Raw genomic sequence first — 13,806 nt, 5'->3', positions numbered from 1 at the left:
AAGAATGATCAGTTGTGCAATACTTTCTACTGTATTTTAAAGTCGAGTTAAGTTCAATTTAAACTGTATTTGTTTCATTTCCAGCACTCGTCGTTCCAACAGTTTTGGCTCTGCTGTTCACCATCATGTTTGAGGTCATGGGTTTCCTGACTGGTAAGACGAAGTTTTAAGGGTTTTCAAGTTTTCAAGGGTGGCATAAGGGTAATATGCATAACATTCTACTACTACTGATGTTCAGATGGTTAAAGCTTGATTTTACATACTTTTCTTCATCTTTATGTCTTGTTTGAATCCTTGTCTTCACGAGTAACAATATCAACATACGTTTTATGTCCCTTGCAGATGTGCCAGCCCACACAAAAAGATGTAAAGGTCCTCCCTATGAGAGAGGAGGTACTTTACTAATTAAAGCCTCATTCACTCTATTCTATTCTTCTATTCCTCATTTCATGCATACGGAAGCTGTTTTATGTCAACCTCAATAATGAATTTCTCAACCTGGAGGTCAGAGAATCATTTGAAGGAGACATGATGATGACAGGGTTTATTTCAATACGTGTTGTGAAAACAACGACTTTCAATTCTAACTTCATGAATTTATCTGCACCCAGAATTGATCATCATTTAAAGATTAACATCATCTTCAATCTCTCTCTCCAGATGTGTGTTGGGGATTTGGTTTTGCTATCTTTGCAGCTTTGCTGAACCTCAACTCCTTACATGGTGACTAAACATACAACAGTACTTTTTGTGTATACTGTACGTGAGATTCCTTTAATTGTTCTGTGTAAACTATGCTTCATTCCAGTCTACACGCTGTCTTATGGAATCGGAATCATTGCGTTTGCTGTCAGGGGAGCAAAGCGGAAATACAGCGCTTTATGGTAAGTTGCAATGTAGGTTCTTGATTCAACTGCACGGATACACAAACATAGTAGATTTTGAGATTATATTGTATTCATATTATGATAAAATGTTTGTCTTTGTTTGGGCAGGGAGCTGAGAAACAGATGGTGAAATAACTGGTAGAATGATCTTGGGACTATCTAGGACTGCTGTATGTCTCTACAAGGGCAAAGGTCAGAGCAGGGTTTTAAGAAATGCACTTTAAAAATGTATGCTGAATTCTACCTGGACGTCATGTTGTCCCCCATGGAGTCAATGTATTTGCCTCTTCACATGTACAGAATGTCTATGATCTTATGATCCTTCTGTTTTTGGAGGCTACCAAATATGTATAAAGATGCTCAGGGATGCACAGGGAAGAAATATTAGTTTTGAAACATGTTGTGCAGAATACCTTTTGCATTATTCATCAGAAACTGTGAATCTAATACTTGCGTGCAATATTTAGCTTAGCCACAGATTCATACTGTTGAAACTTAAACATTCAAACACACTAACACAACACAGTGTTCAGGAATAAAGAAAAATAATGATCAACTCCCAAAATGCTTTATTACATGAATGTAGGATACGTAAAAAAGTCAAGAGACAAAGAAAAGAAGTGTTTTTTCTTTCCTCCACATTCACAGCCAGACATGTTCTCTATCAAACACTAGAGGGACCTGTTCTCTTATTCTCTTACAGATGGCACCACATGAACAGCTAAGACATGGATAAAAAGTGTGTATTTTAATGATTTATTGCAGATTTATGTCCTGAAATACATTTTTCAATTCAACACCAAAGGCAATGATGAATTGCAATGATACAACTTTTGTTAACCTGAGCAGTTGAAGTTTCCTGACGATGATGATGCATTTAGACTTTGTGTTCACTAATGTCTACAAACAGAACAATTTACTTGGCTACAGACCATTGTCATGACAAATACCTAAGTTTAATACTTTAAACCTACCATACTTCACCCCACCAGCCACTTCAGAGCAATGCAAAAGTACTGGAAGTTGAATAAAAATGAGTTAAAGAGAATTTCAAAAACACACAACGACATCACATGGTACTGAACGACAACATGAAGGAATAGTGAGCATCCACTAGTAACTGTTGATTCTCAATTATGGCCACATTTTATTTACTGAAATGGACCCATGACAATGCTGGGTGACAGTGAGGATATGGATGTTTGGAATGTTTTTGTGTGATGTGATGGATGCATGAAAGAAAGAGATTAAAATGTGGTTCTTCAATACGTAGGGGACAACATCACAGTGAAAGGATTTAAAGTTGGGCGAAATCTAATCATGCTTGACTTGGGATGTTGGCGGTTGGGGTCAGGACAAAGCTACTTGGCATTGGCAGAGGTGCTGATCATCTTGCGGACAGCCTGGGCGATGGAGTCACGGTCCAGGCCGTAGACCTTGAGCAGCTCGTGCGGTTTGCCGCTGCGGGGAACTTGGGACACGGCCAGACGACGCAGAGAGAAGCCAGACTCATTGGCCAACGCTGAGCACACCGCCTCCCCGAGGCCACCTGTGTAACAACAATTCATCATGTTGGACAGATGCAAAGAAAAGACAAATGGACCCAGAAGAGTGCCTCATCTTCCTCCTTAGATCTGGTGCCTCACAGCCAGCACAGAAACATGAGCAGAATCAGATATCGTGTGTGTCTAGCTAAGCATATGTACTACTAAACTACTAAAAGACATTTCCCGATCAGTACTGTGATTATGTACAGTTTGTATCTACTTAACTAACTTTTCCGATTTCTCCTATACTTCTACTGTACTACATTTTGGAGTGGATACTGTTCTCTTTACTTTACAACATTCCTTTGATGGCTGTTTTAAGAAATTGATTAAATTGAATAAGATATTACGTCATTGTTTAGGCTTGATTGTAATTGAGACACAATATTAGGATTTTTAGAGACAGGACTCTTCCAACACAAACTATTTGAGAATTCCAGTTTTGTAGATATTTATGATTTCATTCCACTGTTTTATTATTTCATTGCATTAATACTTTTTCATCCGTCTGGATTGTGTGTCACCGGGGATATCCCACATTAGACTGATCCCTTATATCATTGGTCGAGTCACATCTGTGCCACCCCCCCACTCTCCTAACAGGCAGTGGGAATGTTGCTGTCTGTGCTTTCTGGGTCACACACGGCCCCACGGGCACCGTCTCAGTTGAGGACATCTGACAGCACTCTGCCTCACACTCGCACAATCTACCACAATACCAACATATCTGCCTCATCTGACTGTGGCCAGTAAACATTGCATTGCTCTGTCAATGCTCCAGTAGAAGCACAAAGCATCACAACAAATCTTTACAAATGCCACAGATGCACACGTACATTACGCTTAGACGCTTGCGGCCTGGTTGGTAGCGCGCGTAAGATATAAAAGCTGCACTACCTACCGTCATAGTAGTGGTCTTCCACAGTGATGATGCGTCTCCTGGTGGCACGTGTGTGGTCGACAATGGTTTTGACATCCAGCGGTTTGATTGTGAAGGGGTCAATGACCCTGACAAAGATCCTCTCTGGAAAATTAATTCATTCACAGGTGGCTCTTTAGTTGATCTAAAAAAACATTTACTTTAAAGCTATATCACATTAATTTGGTACTTTTGCGTGTTTCAAAGGATCCCACAAACATGTAAACAGTGAAATTTCAAATCTGCACATATTGAAGCTGGAAGCCAGACTCAAGCAAAATCTCATAGGTTTTATCATCATATAATTAACATTTTGTACCTTTCTTTAAATATTCGGCTGCAGCCAGAGCCTCATGTAGGGTCACTCCTGCTGCCACCACAGTCACCTGGTCCTCCTTGCTCTGGTGCACCACCTGACAAAGGCAAAGGTACAATCAGGTGAATTTGATGCTCTAAGTGACCATACAGTTAACAACACTTTACTGTAAAAGTGTAACTGGCTTCTCACCTTAGCCTGTCCAACATAGAAGTCTTCATTGCTGTTATAAATCATGGCATTCTCTTGGCGGCTGGTGCGGATGTAGCAAACACCCTTTAGAGACAAACGACATGGCATTCGGGTAAGTAAATAGGTTATTTGCTTTTACATGCAAAATGTTTCAAAGATGCTGTAGCAAATCCTTAAATACCCTTGCGATGAGGCTTTACCTTTGTGTTTGCTGCCAGTTCCACGGCCTTCTCTGTAGACACGCCGTCACTGGGATAGAAGATGGTTGCAGTGGGTAGAGCCCTGAACATAGCCATGTCCTCCAGACCCATCAGAGAGGGGCCGTCCTCACCTGTAAGTATATTTCAATGGTTTAATTTCCTACACCGCACAAATAAAATGATCTGCAGGTCAGGTGTTCTGGTTCATGCAGTTCCACAAACATTAAGCATGCTAGTGTACCTGCACTAACAGAGGGACACCTTGTTCCCTAGGTGACAGCTTCCAGGAGAGACAGGAGGGGTGAGAGAGGGAAGGACTGAGGGCTAGTGGTAAGTGCACAGAGGGTCAAAGGGTGAGGAAAACACAGAATTAGAGGGAGAGTTTGTGCACACACACACACACACACACACACACACACACACACACACACACACACACACACACACACACAAACACACAAACACACACTCAGTGTTGCTGTTTATCACAATTGGGGTTGTGAGGTGAGAAGTGTGATCTGAGGACAAGGAGTGATGGTGAGTGGTCGGGTTCAGCGTGAGGAAATAAGGGTGAAATCGATGGAGGTTTTTAATGGTTAGAGGGTTTTCTCACCGGGGGACAGGCCGCAGTGGGTGCCGCACAGGTTGATGTTGCTCTCTGAGATGCCGGCTGTGCAGAGTTGGTCGTAGGCGCGGGTGAAAAGGGAAGCGAGCGTGCTGGCAAACACCACGTTCCTCTCACGGGAAGCACAGCCCATCGCAACACTGACCTGGGAAATAAATCGAGTCATGAGTTAATCTTTCTGTATTTTGTTGGCTCATCCACTCCAAACCTAATTAATCTGGATTAACATAGAAACAAGCTTTTGATTGTTACGCCGTCAAGTTACTCATTCAAATACCAACTTAACCTTTGTCCTTTCTCACGCATTTTGCCAGATGCCTCTACACTTGCACGTGATTAATAATTTATCACTGAACACACCTGTCAAAAGTGTTCATCATCATACGCACGCCTGACCCAGATTGCTGTAACAGCATCAGCAATAAATGTGCAAAGAGACATCAGATAGAAAACAATGACAGAGCTACAAAGAGGAACATTGAGACTCTACCTAGAGGTACTACTGGCCAGAGGAGAAGCCACAGTAGCTGGCTCAGGTCTCAGCCCACTAATACATTATAAATGGTTAACTCCTCTATAATTTATTAACTAACTCAGACAACCAGCTGTTAGATAAGAGGATGCAGTCCACGCCATTATATCATATAAATAGGAAGAGGAAGAGAAAGAGAAAACTACGCTGTGAATCATATAAAGGATATTAGACATACATTTGTTGCATCTAAAGGCCTTCAATAGTCAGCATTTCTGTCTTTTTACAGCTTTATGTGGAACAGGCATAATCTTAGTGATTCATGTAATATCAAACCATGTTCTGCTGAGCATTGTAGCACTCCACAAAGCGGCTGGGATACTCGTTCTTGAATATGTTAGAGCAGGTAAGATTGTTGGTGTCTCCGTCGAGGGCCACAACACATTCGTTGTAGCGGCCAATCTTGGCCAGTGCCATCCCGTATGCCTTCCTCGTCGCAATCTACAGGCAGAGACAGAGACAGAGCATCAATCCAACTGTGTGAACGCATAACAAACTGTGCATTTGAGTTTGTGTTGTCTGCAGACACAGAGGCTGCTGGGTATGACTGAGGTCTGCAGGTTTGTGTTTGCGTGATGACAAACCTTTTCTCCGGCTTTGTAGCTGGGTGCACTGGGCATTCTGACGTGCCGCAGGCTGACAGGCGGGGAGTCTTCCATGGGAGCGGCTGGATACAGACGTTTGCTGCTGTTCAGGATGCGGCTCTGCAGATCCTTCAGGGCCGCCTCCGCCATGTCTTTGGGCAGAGGCTTGTTGTACCAGCCAGACTTATCCTCCACAGCTGAAACCACAAGGTGTATAGATTCAGAATTGTGACAGACGTGCAAACCTCACTGATTTCTGATGCTGTGTAGATTGTCTGCATGTGAGGTATAATGCAAATTGTGAAAATCTGGTCGTTGTTGACAGGATGAAGAGATGTTAGCGGGTAAGTACCTGGAACGCCTTTGCCTTTGATGGTTTTAGCAATGATGGCAGTGGGTTGATGGCGTGTCTGGCTAAGAGCTTTGCAAAGCTCCTCCACACTGTGTCCATCCACAATGATGGCACGCCAACTGCACACACACACACACACACACACACACACACACACACACACACACACATACACACACACACACACACACACACACAGAAAGACACAGGCTGGTTGGATACACACTCAGATCGCTAGATTACATCACAAGGGATTAACACTGGATCTTACAAAATACTGTGTGTTGCCATGTGCATGCTGCCACACACATGCACACAAGATTGCTTTACTACACTTTAGGAAGCTTCAGTTTTATACATTACCCAAAAGCTTCACAGCGTCTCTGATATTTCTCCACGTGATGCTGCAGGGGCACTGCATCACTTTGATCTACATGGTTGACGTCCATTATGGCCACCAGGTTATCCAGCTGGTAGTAAGAGGCGAACGACATGGCCTCCCACAGGGCGCCGTCCCAAAGCTGACCATCCCCCAGCAGGCAGTACACGCGATAACTGAAGTGGAAAAAGTGCAAGAAACAGTAAAGTGTGTGTGTGCGTGTCACAAAAATGCTGTCTGAAAATTTTCCACTCCACTCCCTTAATCTGACAGGGAGGGTTGGGCACCAGCTGTGAAACGAGAAGTGTGAGCTCTCTTTAGGGCGTGAACACTCTGTTTCACCAATGAATCCCTTAAGACCATGAGTTTAGAGGAAAACTGAATTAGATTGAAAGATATTGACAATTTAAAACAATAAACTGAGGTCAAATACAACACGGTTGAATGCACAATGTCTGATATTGACTTTGAGGTGAAATCTGTGTGATTGGTCCATACATCTGCAACGTGACTGCTTTGTCCGTGATTATTAGAGCAGAAGAATTGGAAGAGCAGAGCATGGAGCCTACACACAACCATGAACTAACTAGACACATCAAATCCCTCTTAGTGTGAGAGAGACAACGGACTAAAAACACACGAGATACATAAACACACCAAAATGGGGGACATTGGCATTGTGCCCCAGTTGAGCTGAAGAGAGATTGAATGTATATATATGATTTTATACCCAAATATACATTAATTAGAATAAAGTGTAGAATTCGTTGAATTGTGTCAGTGTCTGTGTTTGATCTAGTACCTGGCCTTGTCAAGGTACTTCCCGGTGTATGCCATTCCACATGCAACACCAAGACCCTGTCCCAGTGAGCCAGTAGCTACATCCACAAAGTGCTGCCTCTGCAATACACACACACACGCGCACGCACACACACACACACACACACACACAGAGTGAAGTGTTATTACAGAACAGCGTGAGTGTTTGTACACAGTTTGTGCTCCATTAGGTGTTTTGTGAGGTGTGAAATGGGACAGCTCACAGGTGCGCTGTGGCCCTCCAGGGTGGAGTGAACTTGGCACAAACTAAGCAGCTCGCTCTCCTTCATGAAGCCCGTTTCAACCCACATGGAGTACAGAGCCGGAGCCACCTGAGCCTGCAGGGAGACACAACAGCAACACGCAACGCTGAGGTGAAAAGAGGGAAAAGGTCTGATTTGTGCGTGACACTCACAGATAAAGTGTGTCTGTCTCTCACCTTGGAGGTGATAAAGCGGTCATTATTGAAGTTCCTGAGGTTGTCAGGATGGTACTTCATGTTGTGGAAGAAGAGCACAGACATGATTTCCGCCACGCTGCAGCATGACGTTGGATACCTGGATGACGGGGGAGAAAATGTTATTCATACATTCATAAATCACCTTAAGATTGAAATCAGAGGTTCCATTCCAAGAAGTAGATTTTAACAGTTTAAATCCAATAATCCCCTCATTTTGAATATATTAGTGCAGGCAGGTGATGTTACTGTACTGTATATCGGGGCTCATGTTTCCAGAGCTGAAACGTGCTACAGCGGCCTGATGCCCCTTTGTTCTCACTGGCTAAGGCGTCCCTCTAGATCAGAACAAACTATATCAATAATTGTGATTATGATAAAAAGTCGTATTTGTTATCAAAACTATACATTTCCATCTTTCATTCACTGTATTTGTCTTCATTTCATTACTGTTGTGTCAATGTCCCTCGTTCCAGACAACAATAGAATGAAAGTGTTCACTCACGCTATTGTTTCAGCATTTCTCAGGCATTTCAAATATATACATTGAGTTAATACTTTATATGTATGTATGCAAAATGAATGAATAAAAAAAAAAGACCAATCATAGGACTGATCATAAGAAACTGAATAATAGATCAATTTATAGTGACATGAAAATGATTTTGGGTGGAGCAACCGTGTCTTATTCTTCAGTGAATCCTTTTGTCTCCAATACTATGTAGTAGCATGAGACCCAAAAGTGAACGTGCACGTGTCTCAATAGTATTTGAAATGTGAGAGTTGCGATACCAATATAACAAAGCTCTGAGATGAGACACAGAAGACCTAAATTCATGAATAAAATGCAAGCTGCAAGCATCTAACGTTCAGATCTGTACTCCACCCAACATCGCACGTGGTTGTCCTTCGACGCCTCTATGATATGAGTGCATTTACCCATACAGTATATTCTATATCTAATTATCCTGAAAAAATACTTACAAAAATAAAACACATAAATATAAATACACTGAAGCACTTTAATGACCATTTGAAAATATTTTATCTACTAAGCCTAACATTTGATCTCAGGTGTGAAATCATTATATTCCAATATAATAATTTCACCCATTTATGAAAATTAAAGGATTTACACTCACATATATTATATATAGGTGATTATTTTCACACTTTTGATCACAATTTATCTCATTAGAAACTATGGATGATCAAAGCAATGGTACATGAGAACAAAGGCAGAACATGCTGTACACACGTGTATGAGTGTGTTCCTGTGCAGAGTCGAGCATCTATAGATTGCTTTTTATCTATTGCTGTTGCAAAGAAATCTGAAGTTTGCATGATCTTTTCCATAGCTGTACCTATTTTTATGAACAGTGTATATTTCTGGTGTGGGGTGACTCACCCACTGCCCCCTGCAGTCGTGGCTTTGATGGAGTTGATTCTGAGGCGATTTGCAATGTTCCTCAGCGCCTGCACTGTCTGCTGGTCCGGTTTGTGATAATCCTCCATGAAGACAAAATGCTATGTTCCGCAGTACCAGAAAAGTGGTGTATGATTCTTAGCTTCAAGAGCAGCACCTGCGTGTGTCTTTGTGTGTGTGTGAGAGACAGCGGCAAAGACACAGAACTGATTCATGCAGATACACATAATACCATCCCACAGACACATGCGTACGGATGAAGAGGCAGAGAGGAGGGGGAACCCAGTGACGTAGGCTGGATGTACTGTACATGAGTGTGTGTGTGTGTGTGTGTGTGTGTGTGTGTGTGTGTGTGTGTGTGTGTGTGTGTGTGAATGTGTGTGTGCGTGCGTGTGTGTGTGCGTGTGTGCGTGTGACAGATGAGAGGAGGAGTGAGTGTTGAGTACGCTGAGTCTTATCCTATCCCATTCTTATTGTGAAGTGCTGTGTTTGAGCAGGTCATTGTTTGTTTCCATTGATGTGTAAAAGAGGACAAACTGTGGAGGATGTGAGTGACAACAAGTAAGAGAGAGAGAGAGAGAGAGAGAGAGAGAGAGAGAGAGAGAGAGAGAGAGAGAGAGAGAGAGAGAGAGAGAGAGAGAGAGAGAGAGAGATTGTTGTTGTGGCACAGGTTAAAACACATTCACTGCTGGAGGTTCACTCCACTCACCCTAATCTCCTCATTCCAAACATATCATCAAACCCAGCAGGGATAAAAAGTGAAACCTGTTTTATACTCATAATTCATGCAAATGGTTTGCCAACATAACTTTCACAGCCAGAACCAAAAGAAAAGCCATATTTCATGTCTGTGCACAAAAGAGTGCAAACACGTACACACAGTACACAATTCACATAACAACAAATCACCTCCTGCCATCTAGAGGATAATCTGTGTGAGTACATGTGATTATATTGCATGGTCGCACGGTTGTATTCTAGACATCACACACCAGAGGTCACTGTCTCCCCATAAATCTCTGAGGATGCTAATGGGTTCTGAGGTGCAACTGCTCTATTACACAACAACATGGAAAAAAGCACAATAATACATTATTTACTCTAAAGGAATCTAAAGAACCGTGATTGCCACCCACCACCACCACCACAGGGAGTAATGACATGTCAGTCTCATCTCAGTGAGCACAAATAGTTTTTCAAATGGGAGCTGAAGAGGAAAATTAAACCTATGAATGTTCAATTAATTTCTAATGTTGAGAGCCAATGAATAACACATTTAAACCATCGGCATTTCAATTAATTAACACAATAATGAAATGAAACCCATTAATTTCCCTCTGCACTGCGTCGTCCATGTTGTCCCCTGTGCCCTTTGCTGTTGCACGGAGGTCACACATCCCAGCACCTCTGCCCTCACAGAGACGGAGATGCCAGCCATCTTTCAAACCCCCCACTACTCTCCTGCTTACACCGACACCGTCCTTCTCCCAGTTTCTAGCAACTGCTCATGGGCTCCTGGGTCCTGTCAGAAAAGCTTTTCTTCACAGAGCCCCACAGGTGCCAGCCAATGGAAATCTGCAAGGAGGACGCCATGTGATGCCGCGCAACCAATGTCGTGCACCAAAAACAGCACACTTCCTGGAGGGAAAGTACACTCAGAGAGCATGAATGTTTCTATTTTTAATCTCTCTGGCAGAAAAAGAGGAGCAAAGCAACCATTTTTAAACAATGCCTTAATATAACACAGAGGATGTGTGATTTTTTTCCAACACAATGCAAACACAAACGTAGCCACCATTGGGCTTGAGTGATTAATGGGATTTTGGAAGCAGATGCAGATACAGATACAGAGTTCACATGCACCCATATAGATGTAAATAAAGGCACATGCAACTGAATGTAAGAAAATTCTCAAGTCATGAACACACACACACACACACACACACACACACACACACACACACACACACACTCATCTGGTACACTGCTTTAATGCCAGTTACTCCTTTAGGCTCGAGCCTCTTCTACTCTGCTCTTATCACTCCATTCCCTTAAATCGCTCTTCAGTCACCATGATGACACAGCACTTGCCCTTCTATATGACAGCTGTCCGTCACCTGAAGGATCCACCAACTGACAGCACATAGGACAAGAGCAGGTGAAGTGCAATTGAACTGTGAACAGCCTATTCAGTCAGAGAGAAGGACTGACAGAGATGGAAGGCCGTAGTCAAGAGAGAGATAGAGGGAAGTGAAGACAAAAGGGACTATTTGAGTTAGATGAATGAGCATGTGGGCGAAGAACGGAAGAAAAGCAAGAGAGAGCAAGCTTTAGAAGGAGAAGATGATGAGTGTGTGTGTGTGTGTGTGTGTGTGTGTCTGTGTGTGTGTGTGTGTGAGAGAGAGAGAGCAGGGGTTAAGGCTGAGCGTGCGTTGTGGGCTCAGTGGTGAAGTTGACGATACACTGGGAGAACAGCTGTGCTGCAGGGCTTTCAGGCTCCATCACCACTGCTCTCCTTCAAGAAGCTCCACCACCACGCACACTCACACACAAATGTACACACAACACTCGTGCAAAACCACTGATTGCAGCATCGGTGCACACGCGTGTGCCGCTACCAGGTCGATTTATTCGTGTGCTGATCGGGGGAGTCGGACAAGAAAGACGTGGTGATGTTTCAATCCTCCAAAACCTTCTTTGAGGTTATGTGCTTGCAAAAATGTGATTTAGAGGGAGGACATAAAAGCGAGATTAAATGAGAATAGGACAAGAGAAAAGGTATTTTACAGCTCTGCATTAGGTTCTCATATATATTAGAGATTTATTGCATATCAGATTGTAACAGTGCTGCAGAAAGAGATGGAATGGGTAAAAGGCATAGACAGAGTGATAAAGGCTTTAGGGTGTTAAAGTTAAAGTTAAATGCAAAGAAATAGCAGCTGAACTTGGTAATGTTATTGATTCAACAACATCTTAATCTTTGTAAAGGTTTGGAGGCCAAAGTCACATACATGGGAACTTGGCTGTAGCAGAGAATGAGCTTAGATTATCTATGTGTACACTTGCTTTCGTCTGATATACCTGTTTTACAGTATCAATCATCAGTCATATCACAGTTCAAGACAAGGATTTATGTGTCAGAGGGGTCATCAGACAAATACATCAGAAAATGTATTGCACAAAGAAAGAAATATCGAGAAATTTCAAATACTGTACAATAAGAATGGTCCAAACTTCCCCCAGAGGCCACCGCACCCTCAGTGGTTTGACTCCATTTTCAGTTATAACTGAACTGCAATGCGCCACCCTCACTGGCACTACAAACAGGGCTTGTGCATGTTTCAAGGGGAAGGTTAGATGAAGGCTTTGACCAGACCACACATTTCACACAGAAACACACAGACACACACCAGCTATTTCGGGGTGACTGAACACTGAAACATAACTGCTGTTTTCAGTTTTATCTGCACTATCATCCACTAACTTTGGGAGGAAACTCACCAGTACAGAGAAAGAAACAGGTCAAGAACAACAGGAAAGAAGGACAAATTCTGAAGGGTTGGGCTGAAGAAGGAAAGAGAATATGATATGTTAGTGGATGCCAAAGTTCTGATGTTACTGCATTTATATCACTGGACAGGATTAAAGCTTAACATTTTAACAACAAATGTGTCGAATCCATTTGCTAACGTTCATGGGCTGTTGCACAATTACCACCATCAGAGAGGTGAATAATTCAGGAAGATTCTAGAAGAAAGCATTATCCTGTGCAGACAGGTAAGCTGATACGGGCGAATTGTCCCTGCCTGCTCGCTCTGTCATTCTCCACTTCTCTCAGCAAAGCGTTGGGCTTGCAACCTGCTGCAGCTGTCACTCACTGACTGAGCCACCAGGGCGATGAACGCCTATTGGTCACTGTCAGTTGGGACTTAAAGGTAATTAATAGTCTTGAGGATTGTGACAAGTTTGACATTATGGCTCTTAAGCATTAGAGTTTGTGTGAATGGCATTTTGTGATCTTTACTATGCCAGTAAAATGCAAGGTTAAAGGTTTTGGGTGTTAAACGTTTCTTTCTCTCTGCGGCCATCTGGGGTGGCCTACTGCATGCATGGCAGATGTACAGGTGCAGGTCAGTCAGTGTTCCTACTTAATTAATTTATAGGGGCAAACAAACATGCGTGTAAGGTAGGACGATATTTACCACATCTACATTCCAAACAAGTCCTAACAAAAGCTGATATCATAAGAGTTAATGACTTGAATTCATAATTTATGCTTTTTAATACATTTTTACAGGACTTATCTTGAAATAACATTGTCATGCTTGTTTGTTTGTTTGTTTGTTTGTTTGTATCTAGAATATTCCAGTATATGCTAGATGACAAAGAGCGGTTGTAATGGGAGAGAGGTATGACTGTTACAACCACAGCAGGCAGTGACGGTGTTGTCTTACCTTTTCATTATGACTGCTGACCCTGCTGGTAGCACTACAACATTGTGATATATTTTGCCATCTGGAATACAAGTTGCACATTCTCAGCTATTCCTGCATTTCAGTCAGGTGTTATAG

The 13,806-nt window shown here is 42.5% G+C and overlaps 1 protein-coding gene across 1 annotated transcript; it reads right to left on the bottom strand.

Moving 5' to 3' along the window:
• Window positions 1–1,439: 1,439 nt before the first annotated feature.
• tkta (transketolase a) lies at window positions 1,440–9,496 on the bottom strand. Its single transcript, XM_076156565.1, has 14 exons — window positions 9,218–9,496; window positions 7,792–7,909; window positions 7,577–7,690; window positions 7,336–7,433; window positions 6,518–6,709; window positions 6,155–6,273; window positions 5,803–5,999; window positions 5,495–5,659; window positions 4,675–4,831; window positions 4,062–4,192; window positions 3,862–3,945; window positions 3,673–3,766; window positions 3,336–3,458; window positions 1,440–2,436 (listed from the first exon to the last, which is right to left on the bottom strand). The coding sequence occupies exons 1-14, from the start codon at window positions 9,322–9,324 to the stop codon at window positions 2,249–2,251; spliced, it is 1,887 nt and encodes a 628-aa protein (XP_076012680.1). The 5' UTR covers window positions 9,325–9,496; the 3' UTR covers window positions 1,440–2,248.
• Between the last annotated feature and the right edge of the window lie 4,310 nt (window positions 9,497–13,806).

This window comes from Genypterus blacodes, unplaced genomic scaffold (assembly GCF_046128005.1).
Source record: "Genypterus blacodes isolate CSIRO-AG114 ecotype Tasmania unplaced genomic scaffold, CSIRO-AGI_Gbla_v1 ptg000070l_1, whole genome shotgun sequence".
NCBI lineage: Eukaryota > Metazoa > Chordata > Actinopteri > Ophidiiformes > Ophidiidae > Genypterus > Genypterus blacodes.
Note: the sequence above shows the minus strand (reverse complement) of the source record. Positions and strands in the feature narration are given on the sequence as shown.

What these genes read in the sequence shown, in the direction of transcription:
- tkta (XM_076156565.1), bottom strand. Translation starts at nt 9,324, where the DNA reads ATGGAGGATTATCACAAACCGGACCAGCAGACAGTGCAGGCGCTGAGG. An exon ending in CAAAGGCAAAGGCGTTCCAG is followed by an intron (nt 6,000 to 6,154) that starts GTACTTACCCGC and finishes TTGTGGTTTCAG; the next exon opens with CTGTGGAGGATAAGTCTGGC. An exon ending in ACAATGCTCAGCAGAACATG is followed by an intron (nt 4,832 to 5,494) that starts GTTTGATATTAC and finishes TTTATTTCCCAG; the next exon opens with GTCAGTGTTGCGATGGGCTG.